Source organism: Chelonia mydas, chromosome 9 (genome assembly GCF_015237465.2).
Source record: "Chelonia mydas isolate rCheMyd1 chromosome 9, rCheMyd1.pri.v2, whole genome shotgun sequence".
NCBI classification, from domain to species: Eukaryota; Metazoa; Chordata; order Testudines; family Cheloniidae; genus Chelonia; species Chelonia mydas.
Genome location: NC_057855.1, coordinates 15616263 through 15641045, shown reverse-complemented (window position 1 = coordinate 15641045; position 24783 = coordinate 15616263). Strand labels below are relative to the sequence as shown.

At 41.7% G+C, this 24783-nt stretch overlaps 1 protein-coding gene across 7 annotated transcripts in view; it reads right to left on the bottom strand.

Moving 5' to 3' along the window:
- PLD1 (phospholipase D1) overlaps positions 1 to 24783 on the bottom strand; it is a 123736-nt gene that overhangs the window by 55145 nt on the left and 43808 nt on the right. For all 7 annotated transcript variants that reach the window (XM_043522380.1, XM_037908562.2, XM_043522379.1 and 4 more), the window contains 7 exons: positions 24061 to 24246; positions 22558 to 22685; positions 22077 to 22222; positions 20862 to 20970; positions 20315 to 20380; positions 9569 to 9627; positions 7852 to 7944 (listed from right to left, as the gene is read on the bottom strand). In XM_043522380.1, the coding sequence (XP_043378315.1) occupies positions 7852 to 7944; positions 9569 to 9627; positions 20315 to 20380; positions 20862 to 20970; positions 22077 to 22222; positions 22558 to 22685; positions 24061 to 24214 (755 nt within the window). In that variant the 5' untranslated portion in view covers positions 24215 to 24246. The remainder of the gene's footprint in view (positions 1 to 7851; positions 7945 to 9568; positions 9628 to 20314; positions 20381 to 20861; positions 20971 to 22076; positions 22223 to 22557; positions 22686 to 24060; positions 24247 to 24783) is intronic.

Genomic DNA, 24783 nt, shown 5'->3' with positions numbered 1-24783 from the left:
CTCAGACACTACAGAACTGGGGCCTATATAAGTATGTACGATAGATACAAGTCCATTTTATGTACTTGAATGGTGATGTGCACAACCAAATTCAGGTATGCCATTACAGTGGGAACCAGGTTCTGTATGACCACCTCCTGTATAAGTCCTTGGAAATTTAGGCTTTAGTGTCTGGGAACATTAATAGGAATATACCTGTTGGCCATCAGGGGTTTCCAGTCAAGTGCCTGCGTAATGGACAAGATGGAGCAAAAATTCTCTTCAGCCAGGAATATTATTTTAGTAGCCTGCAATACCTGTGGGCACTGTGGGAGCAGCACACTCTAGTTTGAGTTTCTCATGTGTTATTTATAAAGGCCCTGAATCCTATTAAAGCTAATGGAAAGTGTACAAAGAGGACATTTTGGAAAGGTTTCATTGCCAAGCAACAGGCATCACAGTAAAAAAACAAGATGAGAAATGACTAGCAGGTTGTGTGTGAGCACCACAGCCCTCGAGCACTCTGGAAAAAATATTTCCCTGTCAGCGTCCAAGTATTTTTTCCCTCTCTGTATACATATATATGAATGATGTGCCTAACATCCTCCCTCCTCCACACACAAACGAATCAGTCACATGGCCTTAGTCCAGATCTTTGTTCATACAAATGAATGTACAAGGAAACCAATGGCAAAGACATATTAATTACTGTATCTTTCATAGCAACCTGAAGTGTTATGTTGCTGGGCCCAATTCAGTTCCATTACTCCATGTTCAAACTGTGCAGGGCTCCCAGGTTAGTTTTCTGAGCATGACACTCATCACATAGTAACAGGGCATAGTCGGGGCCAGCTTTAGGAATATGGGGGCTCTAAAGAGGTTATTATTGAGGGTCCTGTGCTTTTCTTTTCTCCTCCCCCTTCCCTAGACTAAGACTAGCCATAGTAACCAACATGTTAGATAACAACTGACTCCCCCCTCTCACATCGAATTTGGGCCCCCCCATAAAATCAGGGGACCCCTGTCCCCTCGCTCACAGACTCCATGGGTCTCGCATACATATTGATCATGAAAACAGAACAGAAACACAGGCGGCTCTGCTGACTTGTAAAGCAGACCTTAAAAGAAGGAGCACTGCCTTTCTTACAAGCCAGAGTGTGCTCAATTTGCTTGTAATGAGGCGCTGGTCTCACAAACAAGTTGAAAATTTAACAGCTGAACTCCTAGAACTCCTCAGCCATATGACATTACAACAGAACCGACTTATAATGGTTTTGCATACCTAAAACGACACGAACAGTGAAGTAGAATGAACGAACATCCCAATGCACCATAATATGCAAAAAGAGTAACTGGGATTATAGAGAACTGCCACTTGTAGTGAAGCTGTTCGGTGAAAACAATGATTTCAGTGTAATAGGGTTGCACTACATTCAAAACAAGATCTCTGCATCATGTTTTCACACTAAACTGAATGGGGGCTTTGTGATGTGATTAAGGACAGCCTGATGTTTGTCAGTGACAGAGGAAAGAGTTGGGAATCCCAAAACCTTGACACAGCTCTTTTAACTACTTGGCACTAAACAAATTAGTGCATCCACCACTGGAAGGAGTATCAAACATGGAAAATCTGACTCAGGACAATTTTAGTACTTAAGGAGAGGCACTGGAGAGACTGATTTAGGAACGGGGACTATGGATTGGCCATGAAATGTTTGCCAAAAAAGAAAACCCAAACTGAGTAATTCACATTTTGAGTTTAGTTTTTATGAATCCAAAGAGCAATGACTCTGAAAGGTGATTATAAAACCAGAACCTTCTTACTTAGCAAGTCTGCTCCACAGGATCTGGAGTACTTTGATCAGCGTGACAGAAATGAGTGACAGAAATAAGTGTTCATCGCAGAACCAACGTAGCCAAGAGGAGGTGAGCTGAATTCTATACCTTCCTGTGCATCACATCATCAAAGAACTGTGTACTAAGTTCCAATAAGTGCAAGCCCATTGAGGACAACGGAGTTGTACAGGTGGCCCTGGGGGCTCAATTACAGCACAGAACCTTTATTAAAGCTTTATTAAACCTTTATTAAACCAAGGAGGAAAGAAATCAGCTTGATTTTCAGACCCTGGTTGAATTTGTAAGGCTGGCAGTTAGGGAAATAAAACGAACAACATAAATATGCTTGTAAATTGAGCAGATTTGATCTGGAAATTATTAAGAAAACAGAACCACACAATGCCATTTTTACAGACACTTTTTAGAGCTCAACCACAAAGTAATTAATTCATTAATTATTCTCTTCTAACAAAATATACCCTAGGCTTGGGTGTTTTGATAAATATGGAAAATTATGTAAAAAAATCAAATTTCTTCAAGATGGTCCAGATCTATAAATATTCTCTCTCTGTAATATTATTGTTAGTTTATTTATATACATATGTTCTGGTAGTCTCTATAGTTACTAGAGGCCTCGATCAGGGCTTCCTCATGGTAGGCAGGAAAAACGTATATAATTAATAGAGATAATTCCCACCCCAAAGAGTATACTTAAACGATTTCTATACCACGGAGGAGAAAATAGACTCATTACAGAGGTAAACATGATGTATGGCTTCAAAGGGCCTGATCTCTGCATGGTATAATGCATCGTCACTGATGGATCAAGACTACATTTATAGGAAAATGGCAAAGAAAACTAAAAACAGATAGAACTTCGGAGCAACAAGCAACATATTTGGAAGAAGACCAAAACCTCATCTATCTGATGATAGATCTGATGATCATGCATCCGATGAAGTGAGCTGTAGCTCACGAAAGCTTATGCTCAAATAAATTGGTTAGTCTCTAAGGTGCCACAAGTACTCCTTTTCTTTTTGCGAATACAGACTAACACAGTTGCTACTCTGAAACCTGTCATCTATCTGTGTAACCATTCAGGAAAATTATTACAAAATACTTTGTCAATGTCACTTCACTTTATTTAAACTAAGGAAATATATAAAAAGGGAGTCATAACTGTTGAAGAGGATGTGTAGTAATAGGGACCTTCCTATATTTATGGTGGGAATGCCTTAAAATAATCGTATTTTGTGGGAAAATAGTACACAGAATTTTCAAGATAGCTAAAGTTAGCCTACTCACTAAACTTACAGTGGCTCTATTAGGTTACAGTCCAAAGGAGGTTACTGAATCAGGGAAAGCCTCACTGATATCACAGTTACTTCTAGCAACCATATGTGCCATAACTCAATTTTGGAGAAGGATAGATACCTCAACATTAGTAGGATGGTGAAATAAAGTTTGAGAAATTCTTTCAACAAGAAAAATGACAGGCAGCCTTATATCAGGTCAAGTAGATTTTCTAATGTGTGGGCACCACTTTTGGAATTTAACAAATACTCAGATAAGGATAAGAAGAGGGAAATCTGTAAGATTTGTTAATACTTGTATGGAAAGTTCACGTATGTTAGAACATATGTGAACTTTCCATATACAGATTAGATTAAGATACAGATTAAGAACAGATTAGGTTGATGGAAGAGTACTTGAAACTCAGTTTCCAACCATTTTGTTTAGTGAAGTGTTGATCTTTTCAGCTACTCATAATATATCTGGGGTACCAGTGCATAAAATAAACACTTGCCCCACTCCTTGTTCCACTGCTCAGCTAGAAAACTTGCTTCTCCTCCTATGTTTGCTTTGCAGGAGGTCCCTGTGCTCCTTTGCAGTGGTTTGTGCTTCTGGAGTAGGGAGGTCTGGCAGGAGCAGTCAGCCACAGCACTTGAGGGAGTACAGGGACTACCATTATGCCAGAGGGAAGGGGGATTTTAACACATGTGACTGGGGAGGGCCAATGACCAAAAAAAGTGCTCACAGAATCATAGATTAGGGTTGGAAGAGACCTCAGGAGGTCATCTAGTCCAACCCCCTGCTTGAAGCAGAACCAACACCAACTAAATCATCCCAGCCAGGGCTTTGTCAAGCCGGGCCTTAAAAACCTCTAAGGATGGAGATTCCACCACCTTCCTAGGTAACCCATTCCAGTGCTTCACCACGCTCCTAGTGAAATAGTGTTTTCTAATATCCAACCTAGACCTCCCCCACAGCAAGTGTCCCTAAATAATTAATAAACTTGTTGCCTTTTCTGATGGCAGTCAGCAACCGGAGCCATTACGTACTTTGGGCAGAGTTCTGCCTGACAGGCACAGCCCTGAGACAGGGGCAGTGCAGAACAGCCCTCCAGTCAACCACCCCATGGGAGGGATCTCTCCAGTGCATGGGGGGCAACAGAGTCTGCCCACTGACTTATCTGTTAGGCTGGTAAGAACATAAGAATATAAGAATGGCCATACTGGGTCAGACCAAAGGTCCATCCAGCCCAGTATCCTGGTACAGTAGACATCTTTCTCTGTGCCCTGCCATCGCTACTGGCTGGTGGGGGAGGCACCCCTCTGCCTCCTTTGGAGTGGTTTGTGGCTGTAGGCAGGGAGGAGCAGTCTGCTCCAGCACCTGAGCGAGCACAGGAACTACAATTAGTCCAGGTTACTGCGTGAAGTGGGGCAAGTGTGCGGTGGCTTCTTGTGCCTCCTCCCCCCACCCTGCCTTGCGTATCCATGAAGAAGATGGGCACAATCTGGCTCTTTGTCTTTATTTCTTAAATCAATCAAAAACCTGCCATCCAGTAATTCTCTTCAAAACAACACAGCTCAGGCCTCAGTAGGACTCCTTTTAAAACGTGTGGGGGGGAACACAAAACAGGTGACATATTTCTCCCTGGGGTTAACTGCATCAGAGGATTCTTTACTGTTGTGATTCTGGTCTGATTTAATCCATTGGTGAGTACAGCCTGGACAATGTTCCAATTAATTTGGTTTGGGTTTTTTAATCAGAAAGGTATGGTAAACTGAATAGAAAATTTCACAGGCAGCAACAACACATCACCTCGACAGTCCGGAATGAGAGAGAGCAGGGGCTGACAGGACTGCCATTTCTGCTGGATGAGTGCTACACAACCACGTTTCACTTGGGGAGCTGGCATGTAATTTCTGTTGTGAATTAAACACGAGAGAAAAACTAAAGCCGTCCTGTGCCAGGCAGGAGGTCAAACTAGCTGATCTAATGGCCCCTTCTGACCTTGGGGAAAAAAATCTATTAATGCACAGAGGTTTCCGTAGTTTTGTTGAAATCTCAGTTATAGAAAGTATAACAGTTTTACAACATTACGTGTAGGAAATGTGAGTGAGACTATTTACATTCAGTACATGGTTTAGAACAACTAATAAGCTAAAGCTTCAATTCATAACTCTGCTAGACACCAAAAAAGCATGGACTCAATAGAGACATGGGTTTTATGTCTCATTGCAACAATCTGTAACCCTCTTTGTAACTCTCCTTTGTCCTATGACTGCAGAAGTGCTAATGGCCCACTTCCTTTTTTTGCAACCTGTTAACTCCTTATGCTTAACAATCTGTTCTACTTTGTATTTAGCTGTGACACTCATTACCTTTCCCAGATCTGAAGAAGAGCTCTGTGGAGCATGAAAGCTTGTCTCTTTCATCAACAGAAATTGGTCCAAAAAAACAGTGATTCTCAAACAGGCGTGCGGGGCCCCCTGGGGAGCCGCGAGTAGGTTTCACGGGGGCCGCCAAGCAGGGCTAGCATTAGATTCACTGGGGCCCAGGATAGAAAGCCAAAGCCCTCCCGCACGGGCAGGGCCATCCTTAGGATTTATGGGGCCCTAAGCAGTATTATTAAACTGGTGCCTCTATGCCCGACGGCAGCCCAGGGGAGGAACGAAGCAGCAAAGGATACCAAGCCGCCCAGTCCGCCTCACGGCGGCAGAGAATCTCAGTTCCCCGCAGAGACCCCCGGACCCTCTCCCCCATGCAGAATGCGCGGTGCCGGCACATTCGGCTCTGTGAATACGGCCCCTGCCTAAGGAGACTGCAGCTCGCGCCGGGTGTGCGGGAGCCAACCCTCTCCTCCTGCTGTCATGGGCGGTGGGTGAAGCTGCCGCTTGGTAAGGCTAGCTCCCCAGCCCACCTGTGGCCCTGCCCATACTCCATCCCTGCTCTGCCCCAGACTCCGCCCTCTCCCCACTGTCTCCCACCTCTCTTCCCACCCCCTCCCTGCTCATCCCCTTCCAGCCAAATCCCTGAACCCACATGAAGCAAATGACATTTGCAAAACCACTCTTCTGCAATTTCTTTCTAAAGAAAATGGAGCATGTTTTCCACTGCATGCCAGAAGATGAAGACTGGACATGCAGAAGGTACCTAATTAAAAGCACTAAACTTGGAAATAAAAAATGTCATTCACGGGTTTTTTTATATACCCTGAAGTTTGTCAGAGATTTATTTGCAAAAACTTTGTAGTAAGGGCAAGTCAGCTGTCCTGCTGAATACAACATTAAATATTATGGAATACATGATGCAGCTCTTCTCTGTTTTACATTTTCTTAATCAGTAGCTCTAAGATGGTTTTATATTCTAAATGTACTCTTAAGCCTTCATAAAGTAATCATTCCAGATTACTACATATTTAACTCACTGAAACAAAGACATTATTTTAAATTAATCAGTCACAGAGGTTTAGTGTGTTCCTAACAATGTTCATTGCTTTTAGAAAAAGGGAACACTAATTTACTTTGTGGGATCTCCATAACAATAGACATGTTTATGAAATTTCACCAACTTTAAAAAATATGTTTCCAAAGATTTTAGGCATAACAAAGGATGTTATATCTTACTAAGGTACTGATTTTGCTAGAGAGTTTCTCTTAAAATCAGTTCATCAAATAGTCAGAAGTAAAGAAAGGGAAACTCGTTTGTTCCGCTATCTGGCAGGAAAGGGGTGTTGTCCCTTTAAGGGATATCTTCAACAGGGGGGTGAAGGGAGAAAGGGATGGACAGAAAGGACAGGAAGAATTTGGAAAAAAGTTTTTTGTACTATAGTAATTAAAATTAAAAAAATGTGTATTTTAGATAAGGGTGGTCCTTTGAAGCATTTATTTAAAAACGATATGTCTAAAGATCCAAGCATTTAAGGCTAAAGATGAATACCCAGATTGTGCATCTAAAAATCTATGCAAGGATTTTTTAGAGATGTGATTTTATTGTCTTCAGCAACACACTAATGAAATATTTGTAAAGCAAATTTTAAACTAAGGTCCTGTAGACTAACATGTTATGAGTAAATATTACAGTAATGCACACTGTTTTTGTCAGTAAATTCAGAAACTGACAGTATATACCTGGGGGTTGGAAAATGCCTGTTAAATGACTTCATTACCACTTGAATGGCTCTTTAACAGGTTCAATGTTGTACTAATAGGTCTGGCAGGCTGGAAGGCTTTTTCACTTTTAAGTTACTAGATCCTCTCCAGAGGATGATCCACTAGGCTGCAGCAGCTAGCGGTGGGAGCCTGCAGGAAGGGTCAGAACAGGGATAGGAAGAGCGGGAGGGTGGACACTAAGCCCCAAGGGTGCCCCAAATTTTTGGGTGCCGTAAGCAACCGCATATCCTGCTTATGCCTAAGGACAGCCCTGAGCATGGGGCTGAAGCCCAGGGCCCTGAGCCCCGCCATCCAGGGCTGAAGCCAAAGCCTAAGCAATGTAGCTTCATGGGAGCCCCTGTGGCATGGGGCCCCAGACAACTGCCCTGCTTGCTATCCCCTAACATAGGTCCTGGCTTTAATATGCAGAAAACCAATTATTGTGGCACAGGTGGGCCACGGAGTTTTTATAGCATCTTGTGGGGGCCTAAGAAAGGAAAAGGTCGAGACCCTCTGCAATAAAAGACATGAGGTCACACAAATTGTCTTTCTAATAGGTAAAAAGTCACTGAAGAGACAACTCGCCCTGCTACAGTACCTTTTGGACCATCGATAGCAGACACTTCCTTGCCCACAGCAGTTCAGACCAGGTATTCTGTGGCCCCCAGATCTTTTCATGATCATACCTTCTCTGAAACAAATGTAAAGATGACAAATAAATAGTAAATTTGATACATGCATACAAAGCTTATTAATTATGCCTAGGTGAAGCTATATGGACTGGAGGAATATGACCTGGAGGTACATAGGCTAGGTCAAACACAGTACTGTGACATCTGTCTGACCCCTTTCACCTCAGTGGGGTGGCATGGGCAGAATGGAGCAGAAGTGGATCACCTCCCTCTCATTTTCTATTGCCATGTCATCTCTCTTATTCGCCTTGCATCTCAGACATTTCATCCACCTCCCAAGCAGTGGGTGACTTGAACCTAACTCTACTGTACATCCAGCAAATGAACTGAACCCACAGTCACAGCAGTGTATTGTAATAAATACCACGCCAGCAATAAGAAGGGCTAAGGGTAAAGTCTCCGCTTACAAATGAACTGAGGGCAAAGAGGCATCTAGGGTGCAAACAGGGAACGAGCAGCACCAGGGAGGGGTGAGGAGGCAGAAGAAAGGCCACGGAGGACTAGGTGGATAGAAGATACATCCAACCTACCCTACCACTTGGCAGCGAAAGCGAGAATCGCTTCTGTGCACAGCAGGAATGAGTTAGAGCTAAGGGCTGCAGCGCAGACTGAAGCACTACAAACTTAAGGGCTGGTCTACGCTGGCACTTTACAGCGCTGCAACTTTCTCGCTCAGGGGTGTGAAAATACACCCCCGGAGCAATGCAAGTTTCAGAGCTGTAATGGGCCAGCACAGACAATGAGTGCACCGGCGCTCAGCGCTGGTAGCTATACCCCTCGTGGTGGTGGGTTTTTTAGAGCGGTGGGAGAGCTCTCTCCCAGCGCTATGCCGTGACTACACAAGCAGCACTTTATCGTTGGCAGTGAAGACGTGCCTTTAGCCTAAGAATGTCAACCTGGTGAAGAGCTCTGAAATCTGAGAGAGGGCCCAACACAGAGAAGGCTCCATCCTTCCTGCCCGCTGTCAAGTCCTTCTCCGTTTATAACACTGGATGCCTGGACTCATTGCATTTCAAACACCCAGATCCCATCCATATAACCTGAAGAAAAAATTTCACTACTGCCTGCGAGGCCGTTTACAAAAGCAACAGACACTTTTGGTGGTAACCAAAACAACACGGTTTCTATGTAACTGTGTTCAAAAGAAAGGAATTAAGTGTCAACCCCAGGCTCAAGGAAACTTTGGAAATGTTGGGAAGTTTAAAGAAAAAAAATGGACCTTTCTTGATTTCAGCGCACTCTTTTCCTCTTGTAGTCACAGCCCATGGCTGACATGTCACCATCATACAGGAAATAAACTAACCAGTGATGTAAGCATGTTATGACAGGGACTGTACATCGCTCTGGTTGTTTGCATTGGGCCATATTATTATTTGGTGCAACTCCAATCGATGACAGGATGAATTTGGCCCTGTGAGTCTGGCAATGAGATGTGTTTTGCCTTTTACATTCATTATTATTTCCCAGAGCTGTAATGTCCTCTTGTGAATAATAATGGAAGATAAGATGTTCCCAAATTTATTGCTAGCTTGGCAGGAAAGCTACCAATTTGGACAGTCTCTCTTTATAAAATGATGCTCTTGATGAAATGTAACTCACACAAAGAAATGAAATTCAACTTACATGCCCTTTGGTCCTAGATCACGGATAAATGACAGCTGACTTACACCAATGAATTCCATCTGGAAAATAAAAAGTTCCCCACTGTTTACATTTTGGACTCCCACCAATCAGTTTGCTTGGAAAAATAACATTGATAGCAAAAACAATTCATCAGCAGGAAAAAGTGGGAACATCTCTTTTAGGGCTTAATCCAAAACCCATTGAAGTCAACAGAAATGTATGTGTTTTGGATCAGGCCTTTAATGAACATGACCAAAACAACCAAAATCAGATTTGATGGGGCATTATATGTGGTTATTTAGAGGATTGGGAAGGACCCATTGGAACCTTCACTGGTAGGTCACTGGTTCAAATTCAGTTCACGTCAGTAATGATAAAATTTACCATTGCTTGATAAGTGTTTGGTGACCTATGTGAACAGAGTTCGTAGACTCAGTTCAGTTTCCACTAGATGTGTGTCTACCTCATGCCAGTTGGCTCCACCAAAAGGCCAGTGATTAAATGGACAGACAAAAATTGCTAATATAAAGTGGAAGTCTGTTGTAATCTCATGTAAAATGTTTGGAGTCATCAACAGACCCCAATTCAAAAAACCTTGAAGTTATCCAAAGAGATCACAGCAGAATATACAGATGAGCAGAAGTGTAGTCCTCTTGCCATTAGCAAACTAATGACAATGAACTCCATGTCTGCATTAAAATCTACAACTAGACCTCTTCCAACCAACCAGGCTTTCTTGGCAGAGTAAGCCATTCCTGGCATATATGCTGCTGCTTAGTCATCTCAGATCCAGTTAGAGAGTGTCTCTCATCACAGGGTTGAAAGTGAGAGCAGAATCTGACCCATGTGATACAGAACTAAACAGATTTCAGCTACTCTCCTTTGTCTGTATTGGGTTAATTAGCCAAAGTGCACAAACACGCAGAGGGAGGGAGCAGGAGGTGGTTTTCTCATTTGATCTGGCAGCAAAGAGCCAAAAGGAGAACTTAACTTTCTAATGAAATATGCTGCCATCCAGAGCCGAATGGGCTAAATTCAAGTCTCAGATCCACATGCACAGCTGCAATTGACCTCAATGAGAAATAAATGGGAGCCACGTGCATCCAAGGTCAGAATGTATTCAGAAAAATACCACTTATAACATCACTCCCGTCTTGCAATAGCTACACTCACCTCTTAGATCCAGAGCAAGTGGAGATGCAGAACTGGCAAAGGAGCACGGCCTTATCATGGTGAAAATCCCCATAGGGACCAACACTATTTAAGGGTTTCATGGTTCCCTTGGCCTGGAATGCTCATCCCAAGCTTCAGAGCCACACTTTAGGTTTGCTCTGTACCATACGGCAGAAAACGGCGATTTCCAAACCACAAATGAAATCAACAGAAGCGAATGGTTTGACACAACGCAGATCACAACAATCCTAGGGTCCGATTCTGCCACCCTTTCTCATGTGGAATAATAACTGTGAAGCAGTTAGATTGACCTCAGTGAGACTACTCACAAACTGTAGGAAGTCTGACACAACATGATAGAGGGACAGATTTGGGCCCTTAGGGCTAGAATGAGCCTGTAGGGCTGGGTGTAACCATGTCATTCCGGGAAGAGTCCCAGAAAGAAAATGCAACTCAGAGACACGGTTCCATTCCTGCCCAGTTCTTTTGCCCTGGTGCAGCGGAGGGGAGAGTATTCTGCTACCACTTTTTTTTAAGGGCACAACATAACCTCCCCTCCCAGCCAGGCAGCTCTGCTTTCCTCTCAGGCCTGTAGCTGCCATCTGGTCACTGAACCAACAAGAGATATGCAATTTTAGACTTGGTTTTGGTAAGTAGTGACATCATAGAAGAGCTAGTAGTAGGAAATAACCTTGGATCAGGTGATCACAAGTTGATTCAGTTTAAATTAAATAGAAGGATAATTAAAACCAGGTCATCAGCTATGTTTTTTTAAATTTCAAAAGGGCAAACTTTGGGAATTAAGGGAATGAGTTAAAGAGGTCAACTGGAGTGAAGAGTTCAAGGACTTAAATGCAGAAGAGGCTTGGAATTTCTTCAAATCAACTATACGAAAACTGTCTGAAATTTGCACCCAAGCAAGGGGGAAAAAAACACTCATAGGGAAAGACCCCAGACTCAGCTGAGGCCATTAGGAATAAGCAGAGAGCCTACAGAGAATGGAAAAGGGGTAAAGAAAGCTACACCTTGGAGGTTAGAAAATGTAGGAATAAAGTGAGAATTGCTACAAGTCAAGCTGAATTTAAAAAAATAAATAATATGAGGTTTATTAGTTAAATACATAGAAAGAGAATAAGGAAGGATGAGGTTAAGCCTGCTATGTAAAGTGGATGGGAAGGAGATTAAAGATAACCTAGGTATGGCCCAAAAATGAAGTGCATACTTTACCTCAGTTTTTAATACAGATGCTAATATGGAACATGGGCATGAAGGTAGGAGGACTGATGGAAATGGAAATTACCACATCTGCGATGGGAGAAAAACTTTTTTTTTTTTTTTTAGAAGGGAAGTGTAGCAGACCTAATATACTTGGATGTCAGTAAAGCATTTGACAGGGTACCATATGGGAAATTATAAATTAAACTGGGATTGTTACAAGAATTGTAAGGTGGATAAGGAACTGGCTAAAGGGGAGAAGGCAACAGGTTGTGTTGAAAAGTGGATTATCGGACTGGAAGAAGGTTACTAGTGGAGGCTCTGAAGGATCCATCTTGGGATCAATCTTATTCAATATTTTTATTAATGACCTTGGCACAAGAAGTAGGAGTGTGGTAATGAAATTTGCTGATGATACACAGTTGGGAGGCATCGTCAATGCAGAGGAGGATCGGATTATTATACAGGGAGATCTGGATGATCTTGAAGACTGGAGTGACAGAAATGGGATGAAATATAATAGTGCAAAGTGCTAGGTCATGCACTTAGGGTCTAATAATAAGGATTTCTGCTTCAGACTGGGGGCTCATCAGTTGGAAGAGACAGAGGAGGAATGAGACGTGTGTGTGTAATGAATCACAGGATGACCATGAACCACCCATGTGATACAGCTGCAAAAAAATGCAAATACAATCCTATGATGTATTAGGCAAAGCATTTTCAGTAGAGATAATGTAGTATTAATGCCTTTGTACTAGGCACTGGTAAGAATATTTGGAATACTCTGTACAATTCTCATCACGCATGTTCAAGAAAGTTGAATTCAAACTGGAACAGGTGGAGAGAAGAGCTACTAGGATGATCCGGGGAGTGGAGGGCCTATTTTATGAGTGGAAGAGCTTGCTTGGTTAGTCTAGTAAAAAGAAGGCTGAGTGGGGATACGATTGCTCTATATAAAAAATACATGGGGGGAAGGGGTATAAACACCAGGGAGGGTGAAGAGTTATTTAAGCTAAAGAACAATGTTGGCAAAAGAAAAAATGGATACAAACTGGGCATGAACAAATTCACGCTGGAAATTAGAAGAAGATTTTTAACCAACAGAGCAGTGAGGTTCTGGAACAGCCTTCCAATAGGAGCTGTGGGGGCAAACAATTTAGTTAGTTTTAAGAGAGAGCCAAATTCTTTAGTAGGATTGTATATCGGGGTTGCTTGTGATGGTAGGGGGCAGGGCTTGTCAGCCCTGGGGCTCATGTACAGTTTATGTCTTTTGGTCCTAAAAGCTCAGGCTTCAGGGCTTTAGCCAGCCACCTGTAGAGGTCAGGAAGGGATTTCCCTGCCTTCTCTCCCTGCCATGTATTTTAGGATTGTTGTTGGCTTTTGTCTCCTTCTTAAGCATCAGAGGTGGCTGCAGCTGGAGATGGGACACTGGACAGGGCAGACCTGTGCTCTGAGTAGCAATGAGCATTCTATTTCTCTCTCTCAGGTGCTTGGCTGGCTGGTTCTTGCTCACATGCTCAAGGTCTAACTGATCCTGATCTAACTGTGGGGGTCAGAAAGGAATTTTCCACCTGGGCCAATTGGCAGTGACCTTGGGGGTTTTCAGCTTCCTCTGCAGCAACCGGGTACAGGTCACTTGCCAGGATTACCTGGGTATGTTTCACTTAATCAATTTCCTGCCATTGCAGGGGCTCAAGCACTGGTGCACCTCAGTCCCCCCTATTCTCTGTCTGTGTCACACAATCGTCTAGTCTCCTACGCGCTGTAATATTTCAGTCTAATTCTGGTTGTTAGGTTTAGCAGGTGTTGGTGGCCTGTGATGTACATAGCCTTGGCAGAGTTTGATTTTTATAATTTTGACAGATAATATCAATGTTTATTTTAAGCATTTTTTTATATTTTTAATTATTTAAATTTTCACAGTTATGTGAAATTATGGAGGGCATCAGACAATTAGTGACAGCAGATGCTGAAATTAAAAAAGCTGAAGTTTTATAAATTATTAACTCAAATAGTCAACATCACATGCAAATATTCAAAGTAAATATCCTTCAATCAACAAATCGTACTTGCTTTTACTATTCATTTGCTAATCCATTTTAACAAGCCAAATTCAAAAGGCTGGATTTTGACTCTGATAAGTTATCAAGCAGCCCTATTCTTATTTTATCTATCTGTATATTACAATTATTATTGGTGGAAATATTTTTTCATCGGTTTGCATTTTTGTTTGAAATTGATGTGTACCAACATACACCAATACAAATCTAATCCTTCCAAACCAAGATACGCAGGTGGTCAGATTAGATGATCTGGCTTTAAACTCTATGATTCTATGCTCAGGGCTACTACAGCCACAGAGATGAGTCAAAGGGCTCCTATTCTCATGCATGGCCATGTAGCCCAAGGACACAAACTAGCTCTTAGTAGAAGCCGGTATCTGTATACTTGATTTCCTGCTTTTCCTATGATTTCATCATTTTTATGAAGCAAAGAGTACTAATTATTTCATGGTTTTGTTCACAAGGTTTTGAATTCACAAATTCTCGCTACCTGTCCTGGGTAAGGAAGAAGAAACAGGTTCTGCCATCTGTGAATAGTCCATTCTATTCTGTGGGTGAAATTCGGCACAGCCTGCGCAAGGCCTATGTACCATTTAAAGCCTTTTACATGGTGCTTAAGTTGGGCCTCAGGCAGTCTCAGCTCTGGGGACAAATTTTCAGCTTCTTGGAAGGTGCAGAGGACCCAGCCTCTGATAATCAGGCCCCTTAAGGCCTCTCAAATACCAAAGCACATAAAATCACTTGCCACTTTTGAAAATCTTGGCCATTTGCTCTGAAAAGTAACTAGGTTGTTGTTTGGCGAACATTTACTAATGAGAAAGTGAGAGACTAACTGTGCACAAAGAAGGAAAAGAAAAACAGGTACATAGGAGAAATTACCACTCAGATGGAAATGAAACAGTTTATTTGCTTAACTTTATTGCCTGGAACTGTCAGATCAAAGGCATATATTGTTCAACATTGTAGCTGCCAGTCCCCTCCACCCAACCAGTCCTTAAAATGGTGTCCATGGTAACACAAACACAGAACCACATTCCTCTCTGACTGGTCTGCTCCTGATGGTAGCCAAATACGAATGCCATATGACATCCTTCAGGACAAACTCAGCCCTTGGATAGGTCTGTATGTGCACAATGTCCAATGAAATCCTATGTCCTGTGAGAGCATCAGAAGGCAAAGCTTGGCCTTTTGGACCCAATCCTTACTCCTGTGTTTCTTTTTATGTACGTGAGTAGTCACACTGGACTTAAATTAGATTATTCAAATACGTAAAACTAAGCAGGTAAGTGTTTGCAGGACTGAGGCTTCAATATGGAAAAATCCTGTAGATTAAAGGAAACGTTATTTAATGGAATGAAAAAATATGATTAGGTGATATCATTATCAATTTTATTATTTTGTTAAATACTTTTACTGGCACAGTGCCTTTAATCTGAGGATCTCATAATTCACAAAGAAAACTGAAATAGAGGGTAGTAGGAGAGCAGTACCCTTTTGTCTCCTTTACATTTGAATTCTTACACTACCCAGCTGTTGTTGTGGTGACCCGACATCCCACTCAGGTTTCACAGTGATCTGCATCAGAATATTTTAACTCTGAGATGGGGGACTGAAGTTTCAATGATATTGTAACAAGGGGGGGTGGGAACAGACATGGGAGATCAGCTGAAGAGCAAATGAGCTATGAACAATGAAATAACAGCTGCAAGGTGGAGACACGAAACATTTTAACCATCTTTTTTTCCCCCTGCTGAACCAAGCACTTATGATATATTTAAGCAAGATTTTAAGAAAGATTGTTCAGATGACATTGCCTTTTTAAGTAGGGTTCAGCAGTTCCAAAGTCTGTTTTTCATTGCAGCTCTAGTTTTTTTTAACAATGATAAAACAAATAGTTCACTAGTAGCTCTGGCAACATAATAATACACTACTTCACCAGTGCTCAGAATAACAATGTTCTAGGACAGTATTCTAATTTCATCATACACAGAAAAATTGCTTTATACTAAATGCACATGTAAACATTATTCTTGTTTGCTACAATTCCATGTTCAAAAGCCCCAGTCCTGTAATCAGATCTGGCAGTGTGGGGCTCTGCATGGCTGCAGGGGTCTGCCCTAGCAGATCTAATTGCAGGATAAGAGCCTTAAATAGCAACCACAGTTGGGTGCATGAAGTGTTCTTTAATTGTATAGCTGTGAAACTCATTCGACTTATCTTGTTGCACTGCTTTAATTTGAAGTGTAATTTTAAACTGATTTTGTAAAGCCAGTGCAAAAGGCTGCATGGACACTTACTGGTTTAAACTAGCGTTATTTTGGAATCTTTTAACTATCAAGCTCATATATGTCCTGATCCAAAGGCAATTAAAATCAATGGAGTCTTTCCATTTAAATCAAGCCCACAGAAACGGCTTTACAAGGTATTTGGGCCACACTTGCCCAACTGCCCCAGTTCCCTGTATCTGATTATCATGATGTATCTGATTATCATAACAGGCAACGTTAACTATACCCTCAACTAGCTGCCAGCTCCATGTCTAATACCCTGCCACAACAGCAAACACACAAATATTCCATTAAGAAAAATTTGAAGAGACAGTTATAAACTTTCCCACTTAGGGTTACATAGTCGAAGAGCGCAGCCCTTGTTACATCACTAAACAATGTTTAGGGGCATGCTATTTTCTAGTTTGCGGGCAAAACATTTAGACACGAGTTGTATATTCAACACATTATGTAAGTCCCTTTACATCCCACAGTGCTTCATAGCCCTGAGCTCCTCAACAATGGTGAAAAGAGCTACCAGTTAAGTTTGCCAAGGTCATCCAAGCTGAGCCAATTATATACAAATGAACGAAACACACAAGCCACAAATACAAAATAAAAACATAGCCAGAATGAATGGAATTGTCCAGATCAGTTGTTAAAATGCCTCTAGGGGACTGGATTAGCAGAAAGAGGATCCTCACAAGATTCAGGGGGCAATAAATCACATGGGTCATCTGGCCTTTATGAATCACTCAAGTTAACCCCGTGCCTGAACTTGCAAAGAATTCAGCTGGAGACATCTACAAGCCAAAGATCTAGCTGGACCTCAGCCCGAGGATTTGCAGAGCCTAACACACAGGAGCCAAAATTTGCGCAGGCAGCAAAACAAGCAGCACATCTCTCCATTTTCAAGTGACGGACTTTTTGAACACAAGAACAGCAACAAACTCGTACTATTGTAAGAAGGACAGACGCTAGTCCACGATGAACATCAGAAATCTGCAGCTTTGTCTCTGGTCTGAGAACTATCATCTTAAATTAAATGAATAAATGTTTGGTTCCCAGCATCTCTCTTTCCCCATCAACTGCACCACCTGTTGCACTACGGAGTGCAGCCAACATCACAAGGCAAGTTCTCACTGAGTGCTTCGCAGAAGTCAAATCCATTGAAAGCCAGCCAATGATCTAAGAATGTACGTACAGAACAATATCTGTCTCTGCTGGCCAGGACAGAATGGAGCTGTGATGTTGCACTCCATATGTTTTATAGAAATATGCTTATGAGTGTGAATATGATGTAACTGGAATATGCTTTATGCAAAAGGTCTCTTGTAACCCATCGTAACAAAGGTTATAAACTACTGAATATATTTCTTCTATTTGTATGCATGTATCATTCTTGTACCTGAAGCTAGAAATATGAAGTATAACTCTTTTCAGAGTAACAGCCTTGTTAGTCTGTATTCGCAAAAAGAAAAGGAGTACTTGTGGCACCTTAGAGACTAACCAATTTATTTGAGCATAAGCTTTCGTGAGCTACAGCTACAGCTCATGAAAGCTTATGCTCAAATAAATTGGTTAGTCTCTAACGTGCCACAAGTACTCCTTTTCTTTTTAAGTATAACTCTGAGATCCTATTGTAATTATGCAAAGTGTGGGCTATTAATGGTGGTTTAGAATCTTGATGGCTCACATTGACTAGGACAATTGGTTGTAAATGGTTTATTTACCTGCAAGCCCTCCTGTGTACCTGTGGGCCAACTCAGGAAGAATGAAGACTACGGGGTCTTACAGTGACAGGTGACTATGTCACATGCTATTGAATCCATCTTAATCCTTGTACTTTTCCATTGATAAGGCGGGGGTGGGGACAAGCACAGACAAAAGATTCCCACCTTGTGTCAAAGCTGTAAAAGGGGGTGGAGCAGGACAAAAGAGGCTGCCAGTCATGAGAAAACCCCTGCTTACCACCTGAGATGTCTGCTGGATATATAACAAAGACTATACTGGGGAAAGGATTGGGCCCAGACTAGGAAGGAGTCTGGGCTGTGAAAGAAGCTTATTGGAACATCTTTGAGGGTGAGATATTACCTGTAATCAGTTTCTTAGTGTATTAGGCTTAGACTTGCGTGTTTTGTTTTATTTTGCTTTGTGACTTACTTTGTTCTGGCTGTTATTACTTGAAACCACTTATATCCTACTTTTTATACTTAATAAAATCACTTTTGTTTATTAATAAACCCAGAGTAAGTGATTAATACATGGGGGAGCAAACAGCTGTGCATCTCTATCAGTGATATAGAGGGTGAACAGTTTACGAATTTACTCTGTATAAGCTTTATACAGAGTAAAACGGATTTATTTGGGGTTTGGATCCCATTGGGAACTGGGTGTCTGGGTGCTGGAGACAGGTAACCTGCTGAGCTGTTTTTAGTTAAAGTCTGCCGCTTTGGGGGCATGGACCAGACCTGGCTCTGTGTTGCAGCAGGCTAGCATGTCTGGCTCAACAAGGCAGGGTTCTGGAGTCCCAAGCTGGCAGGGAAAATGGGCTCAGAGGTAATTTCAGCACATCAGGTGACAGTCCCAAGGGGATCTCTGTGACCGAACCCATCACAGGAGCTGCACTGGAGAAAGATGGGAGAGAGAAACACAGCTGCTCATGGTCCATAGGCTTTACCTGCAGAGGGCCCAGGGTGCAGATAATACATGTTTAGTATTTTTTTCCCCTAACATCCTGTTTCCAACCAGGACTTAATCAAGAAGTCTCTGGCGTTGTTAGATTAGTGGACATATCAGAGAGATCTGACAAGGCAATGCCTGCACATGGGAGAGTGGCAAAATGGATCCAATGCCACATACTCTGAATTAAATCTCCCCCTCTCAGCATACACCACTGTCCACAACAGCAGAGCTTCTCTAAATGGCAGCCAGTTCATTTGAGGTGCAGATTTCCCACTGTAACATTAACATATTGGCCAGCATGGGAGGGTATTTTTGCCCTGTATAACAGATACATTTGGCATGGGCAACATTGAAACAACAGTACATATAGTGAGCAGATGTACCCCCTTAAAGATGTAAAGTTGAGTCTACGTTTCTGTCTCATTTTAAAACCAAGTGTACTCAATTGTTTTGTCTTGCTCAGAAGGATAAACTGCCTCTGCTTATTCAGTAAGTTCTGCAACAAACCAATTTTTGGTGATGATACAGAAGAGAAGTAATGAATCCTTTATGTGGGGTCAGGAGAAGGGGGAATAAATGGCCATGGCAGTGGAATGTTATTCACATACAATTATGGCCTCTAAAGTCTCCTCCAACTAGCACGTGAGAAATGTGGACAGTCAATGAGGTGAAACTCCAAGAACATAAAATGGCTTTCAAGAGACAAATTCTTGCACAATATGGGCCAAATTTTGGATATAACATGAACCATCTGACTTCAATGAGGTTTCATAGGAATGAGGGAACATATAGATTACCATGTCCCTGTGGAGGTGATGAATTACTTGGGGAAGCCAGGGTGCCAAATTCTCCTCTTATTAATACCAACACAAACTTGCTGAAGTCAATGGGGTTGTCAGGGATATAAGCCAAAGCACAGTTTGGCCCTATGAGGTTAAATTCACAAGATTCCCAAAGTGAAGGTAACATCTGCCACATAGCAGAGACCCCAATTATTTAGGCATTTGAACCTCCAACCAAACATCTTAAATGCTACCCAGAACCAATCAGAACCCAGTCACATTACATGTGTAATGAGCTGTCTGCACAAGACTGCCCTTAACAAGTAGGTTGTCGTAATGTGTTGTAGTTGTGACACCCCAATAGCTTGATAGTATAGCATTTTATTTGGTTATAATCAGATTCACAAGGACTTTGGAGAAAATATTTGCCCTAATAAAAATGGCTGCAAAATGCTTTTAATATACCTCAGAGTAAACGACAGGATTTATTTCTCTCAGTTAAGTACTTATACATGAAAAGAATATTCATTTGTTGCTTAAGCTATTGCACAGACTACTTACCGTTCCATGGTAGGTCCTGTACATGGGCATTTTTAAGATCTTTGTCAAGTAGTCTTCCAGTTGTTTCTACAATGCAAGAAAACTTTAGATAGGATGTAGGGATTACTATAAAAATCTAATTATATAGCTACAGGAAGTAATGAAGAGAATCAAAAACAAACCACCGCTTGAATGAAAAAAAATATACATATACACATGCATGTAGCACACCCTCCACTGCCCCACAATATCCCAGCAAAGGGGAAATAACTCAGATCTTAGCAGAGGGAGTGCTCCTTGAGGCAGTCTCTTCCACTTTCTGAGCAGGGACAATTTGACTCTAAACTTGGCAGAATTTCGGTTCACCAAGCAGAAGAATTTACCACTAGCAAAACAGAAGGCATCTGAACTTGGTCAGAACACAGCTCAGCAAACAAGCTGGCCCCCCAGAGTGAAAGTCAGAAAAATCCCAAGAATAAAATGGACAGCACAACATGTCAACAGCCTCTCTTCTATCAGCACACCCGCATCTCTGAACAGAGTATTTAGAAGAAGGAAGGACATTTACTCTTCTACTAGAAAAATGTTCTTCTCGGACCATGTTCTCAGACGTGCGTGGCAGACTTGGCATCTGCCTCGCTTCTCCCCTTTTGACACTTTGTCTTCTAACTGTGTGACTGGAAGAAAAAAAATCCCAGATTATTTGTCTGATCAGTAGAACGTGAGTGTTTTTTCCTCTGACACAAAAGTCCTGACATTCTATTTTAAACTTTATTATAAAATGAGGGACAGGTAGCGAGGAAAGATAAGGGTAGGCGTAAAATCGTCTAACAAATCATTGTGTACAAATCAATTCAAACTAAAATACAATGCAAAAAGCAGAGGATGTATCAAATTCTCCTTTGATACAAATGGCCACAGATCCACTGACTTCAAATGACAGGTTTCAGAGTAACAGCCGTGTTAGTCTGTATTCGTAAAAAGAAAAGGAGTACTTGTGGCACCTTAGAGACTAACCAGTTTATTTGAGCATGAGCTTTCGTGAGCTGTAGCTCACGAAAGCTCATGCTCAAATAAACTGGTTAGTCTCTAAGGTGCCACAAGTACTCCTTTTCTTTTGACTTCAAATGAGTTTTGCCTATTTAAGCAGAAAGGAATTTGGACCATGTTCTTGGACCATTATGTTTCACTAATCCTTATCCTTTCATATCTCTACCCTTACCAAAATCCTTACTCTTGTTTCCTCTTCTGCCCCCTAGCTTCCTACAGTCTTCCCACGCCAATCTCCAAACTATCCTTTTGTAACACTCCACCACTCAGGCCTCTTTCCACGACTCTCTTTATGTTTGGAGCTCTGTCCCACTTCTTGGGCCCAGTCCTGCCAGCTCTGAGCACCTCATTAGAGTCACTGGGAAGAGGAACTGAGAGAGCTCAGCATGCTCAGATATAAGGCCTTAAAGGTAAGAGACCACATTGTGCCATAAATTTTGAAGCACAACGACCCAATGATTTCGATGGGAAATTCTGCTTAAAAAACTGACTGCACAAAATGTCCCACATGCTTTCTACATCTTGCAAGAGAGAGATCATTGGATCATTCAGATTACTGCTGCTTACTATTATGTTGATTTTGAGCCTGATTCTCCTCTCATTTATACCAGGGTAAATCAGGAGTGATTCCTGGAAGTCAATGGAGTTACACATGTGTACTACAAGGGTAAGAGAGAATCAGGCTTTTCATGTCTTTCCAGTCCATATTTATAAGACTGCATAAAATAGTTACCTCCTTGTAGGGATAGGAATTCGTATGAAGGCTTTGTATCTCAGCAGTTCCCTGTGAAATTCTTGAAAGTTCTTGAATTTCCTTTTCACTTGCCATGTAAAGTCCCCATGTGTGAATTCAATAGTGTAAACATTTGGACATGGTACCTGCAGGAAAGAATAGCACCAGTGTTTCAGTACTCAATGGGTAATCTTCTAGCATTAAATACTCTAGAGTTTATCATTTTTTATTTAAAGGTATAGCCATTTCTTATGACTTTTAGTTATAATTTTTATTAGACTCTAAACAGAACAGGCAAAGATTATTCATATTGTCCTTGATAGAGTTATTCCCATACAGACTTATTCATATTTTCTAAAACCCACTAGCTGATTTACAGAAAGTTAACTTGTATGTGATGTGTTAACATGGTAATAGGAGCATGAAATTAAAAATGGGATTGGGATTTAAAACAATGTTCCAATAACATTCATGTTCTGACCTTTTTTGTTGAGGTAAAGCGTTCTACTTCCAGAACTCGGACTTTAATCGGACATCCGGTTAGATATGTCTGTATATGAGGCTCTTTGAACCCTTGAGTGTTATAAATTGCAGAGAATGGGATGCCCACTGCAAATGACCATAAAATAGCAATTAGCTTAACACTATTTTAAACTATGAATAAGAGTGTAATAGCCAAGGGATAATGTAACAAGTTAATAATGATTATATAAAATCTTGAAGTTCTGTAGTCTTATTTTTCCCCAGTGCATATTATGCCTTATTCAAATGTATTACACCTAAGCTCATGGAAGCCTTCGAATTAAGTGATCTGACTTTAAGAGTTCAAATGCCAGATATAGCACTTTCTTATCATTAGATAGGGTCAATGGTTACCTTGAGAAATACAGTAAAACCTCAGCAGTTTGCACAGAGGTAAGCAACACATTCCATAATTCATGCACCAAATGAGCAGCCTCACCCATCTCCTCAGCAAAGATTTAATAGCAAAGTGCTGTAATGAGGTCTTCTATCACTAAGTCTTCATCCATGTTACAAAATATATTACAGGATGTTTACTGATGTATTATGAGGTGTTATCAGGAATAGTTAAAATTAAATTACACTTGTCAAATAAGGGAACAAAAGGGTGTTTTGTGTAGCAAGGTTTTTTTGGGGGGGGTATTTGTGTATGTTTGCAGACTTACTCATTCATCAACTTCTGCAATTTGCAACAGGTCACCCAGGTACTAATGGAAATTGTAGGCAAGACAAGAAGCAGCGTTTGACCAGTTTCAAGGTAGTTTGTACGTATTATTTTAAAGAGTTCTGACACAGCTAAGTGTCAAAAACCTCAAGTAGGTTAGAAAAAAACATTAATCCTGTTTAAAAACAAAAACAATCAAACAAAAAAGCCACCTGCCTTTATTAGATAGCTAGAAATGCATAGATGACAGACAGACAGGTGCAGTGACGTGCAGCTGCTGTGCCAAAATGAAATGAAGGGTTTATACTTTAAAACACAACAAATTAAAGGAAATCCAAATTAAATCTTAAAGCTTACTTAAGGCCTGATCCAAAGCTTATAGGAACCAGTAGGAGTCTTTCCACTGATTTTAATGGGCCTTGGATGTGCTTCTTATGGCTCATTCTTGATGAGCAACTCCTACGAGGTGCTCTGAATTCTCAAATCCAGGTCTGATCCTTCATGATGCTGAACACCCTCAACTCCCAGTTTAGGTTGAGGGCATCACTAAGTTTTTGTAGGCGTCACATAGTACTTTGCAAGATGACGCCATCACTTTAAAGTTTTCACAGCCCTAAAGAACCAAGCACAGTTTCACGAGGGCCCACAAGAGCTTCAAAATCCTGGCCCACTCTCTCACACTCTCTCCACCCACACTCCCTAACACCATCTAACTGAAAGCTTCATCTTCGCCTCAGCGGCACTGCATTTCTAAATCCTAGTGGGACATACGGTGAAAACAGATGGACACTAACTCACCGGTTGTTTTTGGATCATTTAACATGTCAGCATCCACCTCTTCCCCCTCAAAGTGGAGCTCCCTGGTGTCCAGGTTCTCTATTAAATTGCTCATGTCTGCAGCAATTTTCTTCAGCGTCGAGGTATTTACTCTTCTTTCACTGCTCAGTGACATCTTAAATGCTCGCTCACCAACAACACAGGGGGCTGTTCAAGGGAAGGGATCAGCAATGTTATTGTTTCTGCAGCATCATACATGATAGGTTCAGGCGGTTGCAGGTGAATCTAGCTGTGGTTAGGGGCCTGGTGTGTGGAGACCCCTGGCCCCCCCACTGTCTCTCTGGCAGCATAGCCCAAATGGAACTGTAACCTTGGATTCCTCCAATCTCTCACAGCCTTTGGAATGCCCTCTAAATGCACACTACAGCCTGCCTGCCCCCTGTGGACACAGAGGAGGACAATTTCAAGGGAGTAGGGAGGGCTCAGGAGAAAAGTGAATGCAGTTTCAGGCTAGAATGGAAAACTTCCCTTTGATGTCAATGGCAGCAGGACTGGGGCCCCAGGACATTTACATTAAAGGTTATGTGTTTTCCATTTAAAATACTGATGATTTAACTATGAGGGCTTCACCAGGATTGGATGTCACTCACTTGGAATATGTCTACACAGCGTCTGGGAGCAAGCCTCCCAGCCCGGGTCAACAGATTTGTGCAAGGGCTTTAAAACTGGCTGTGTAGGTGGTGC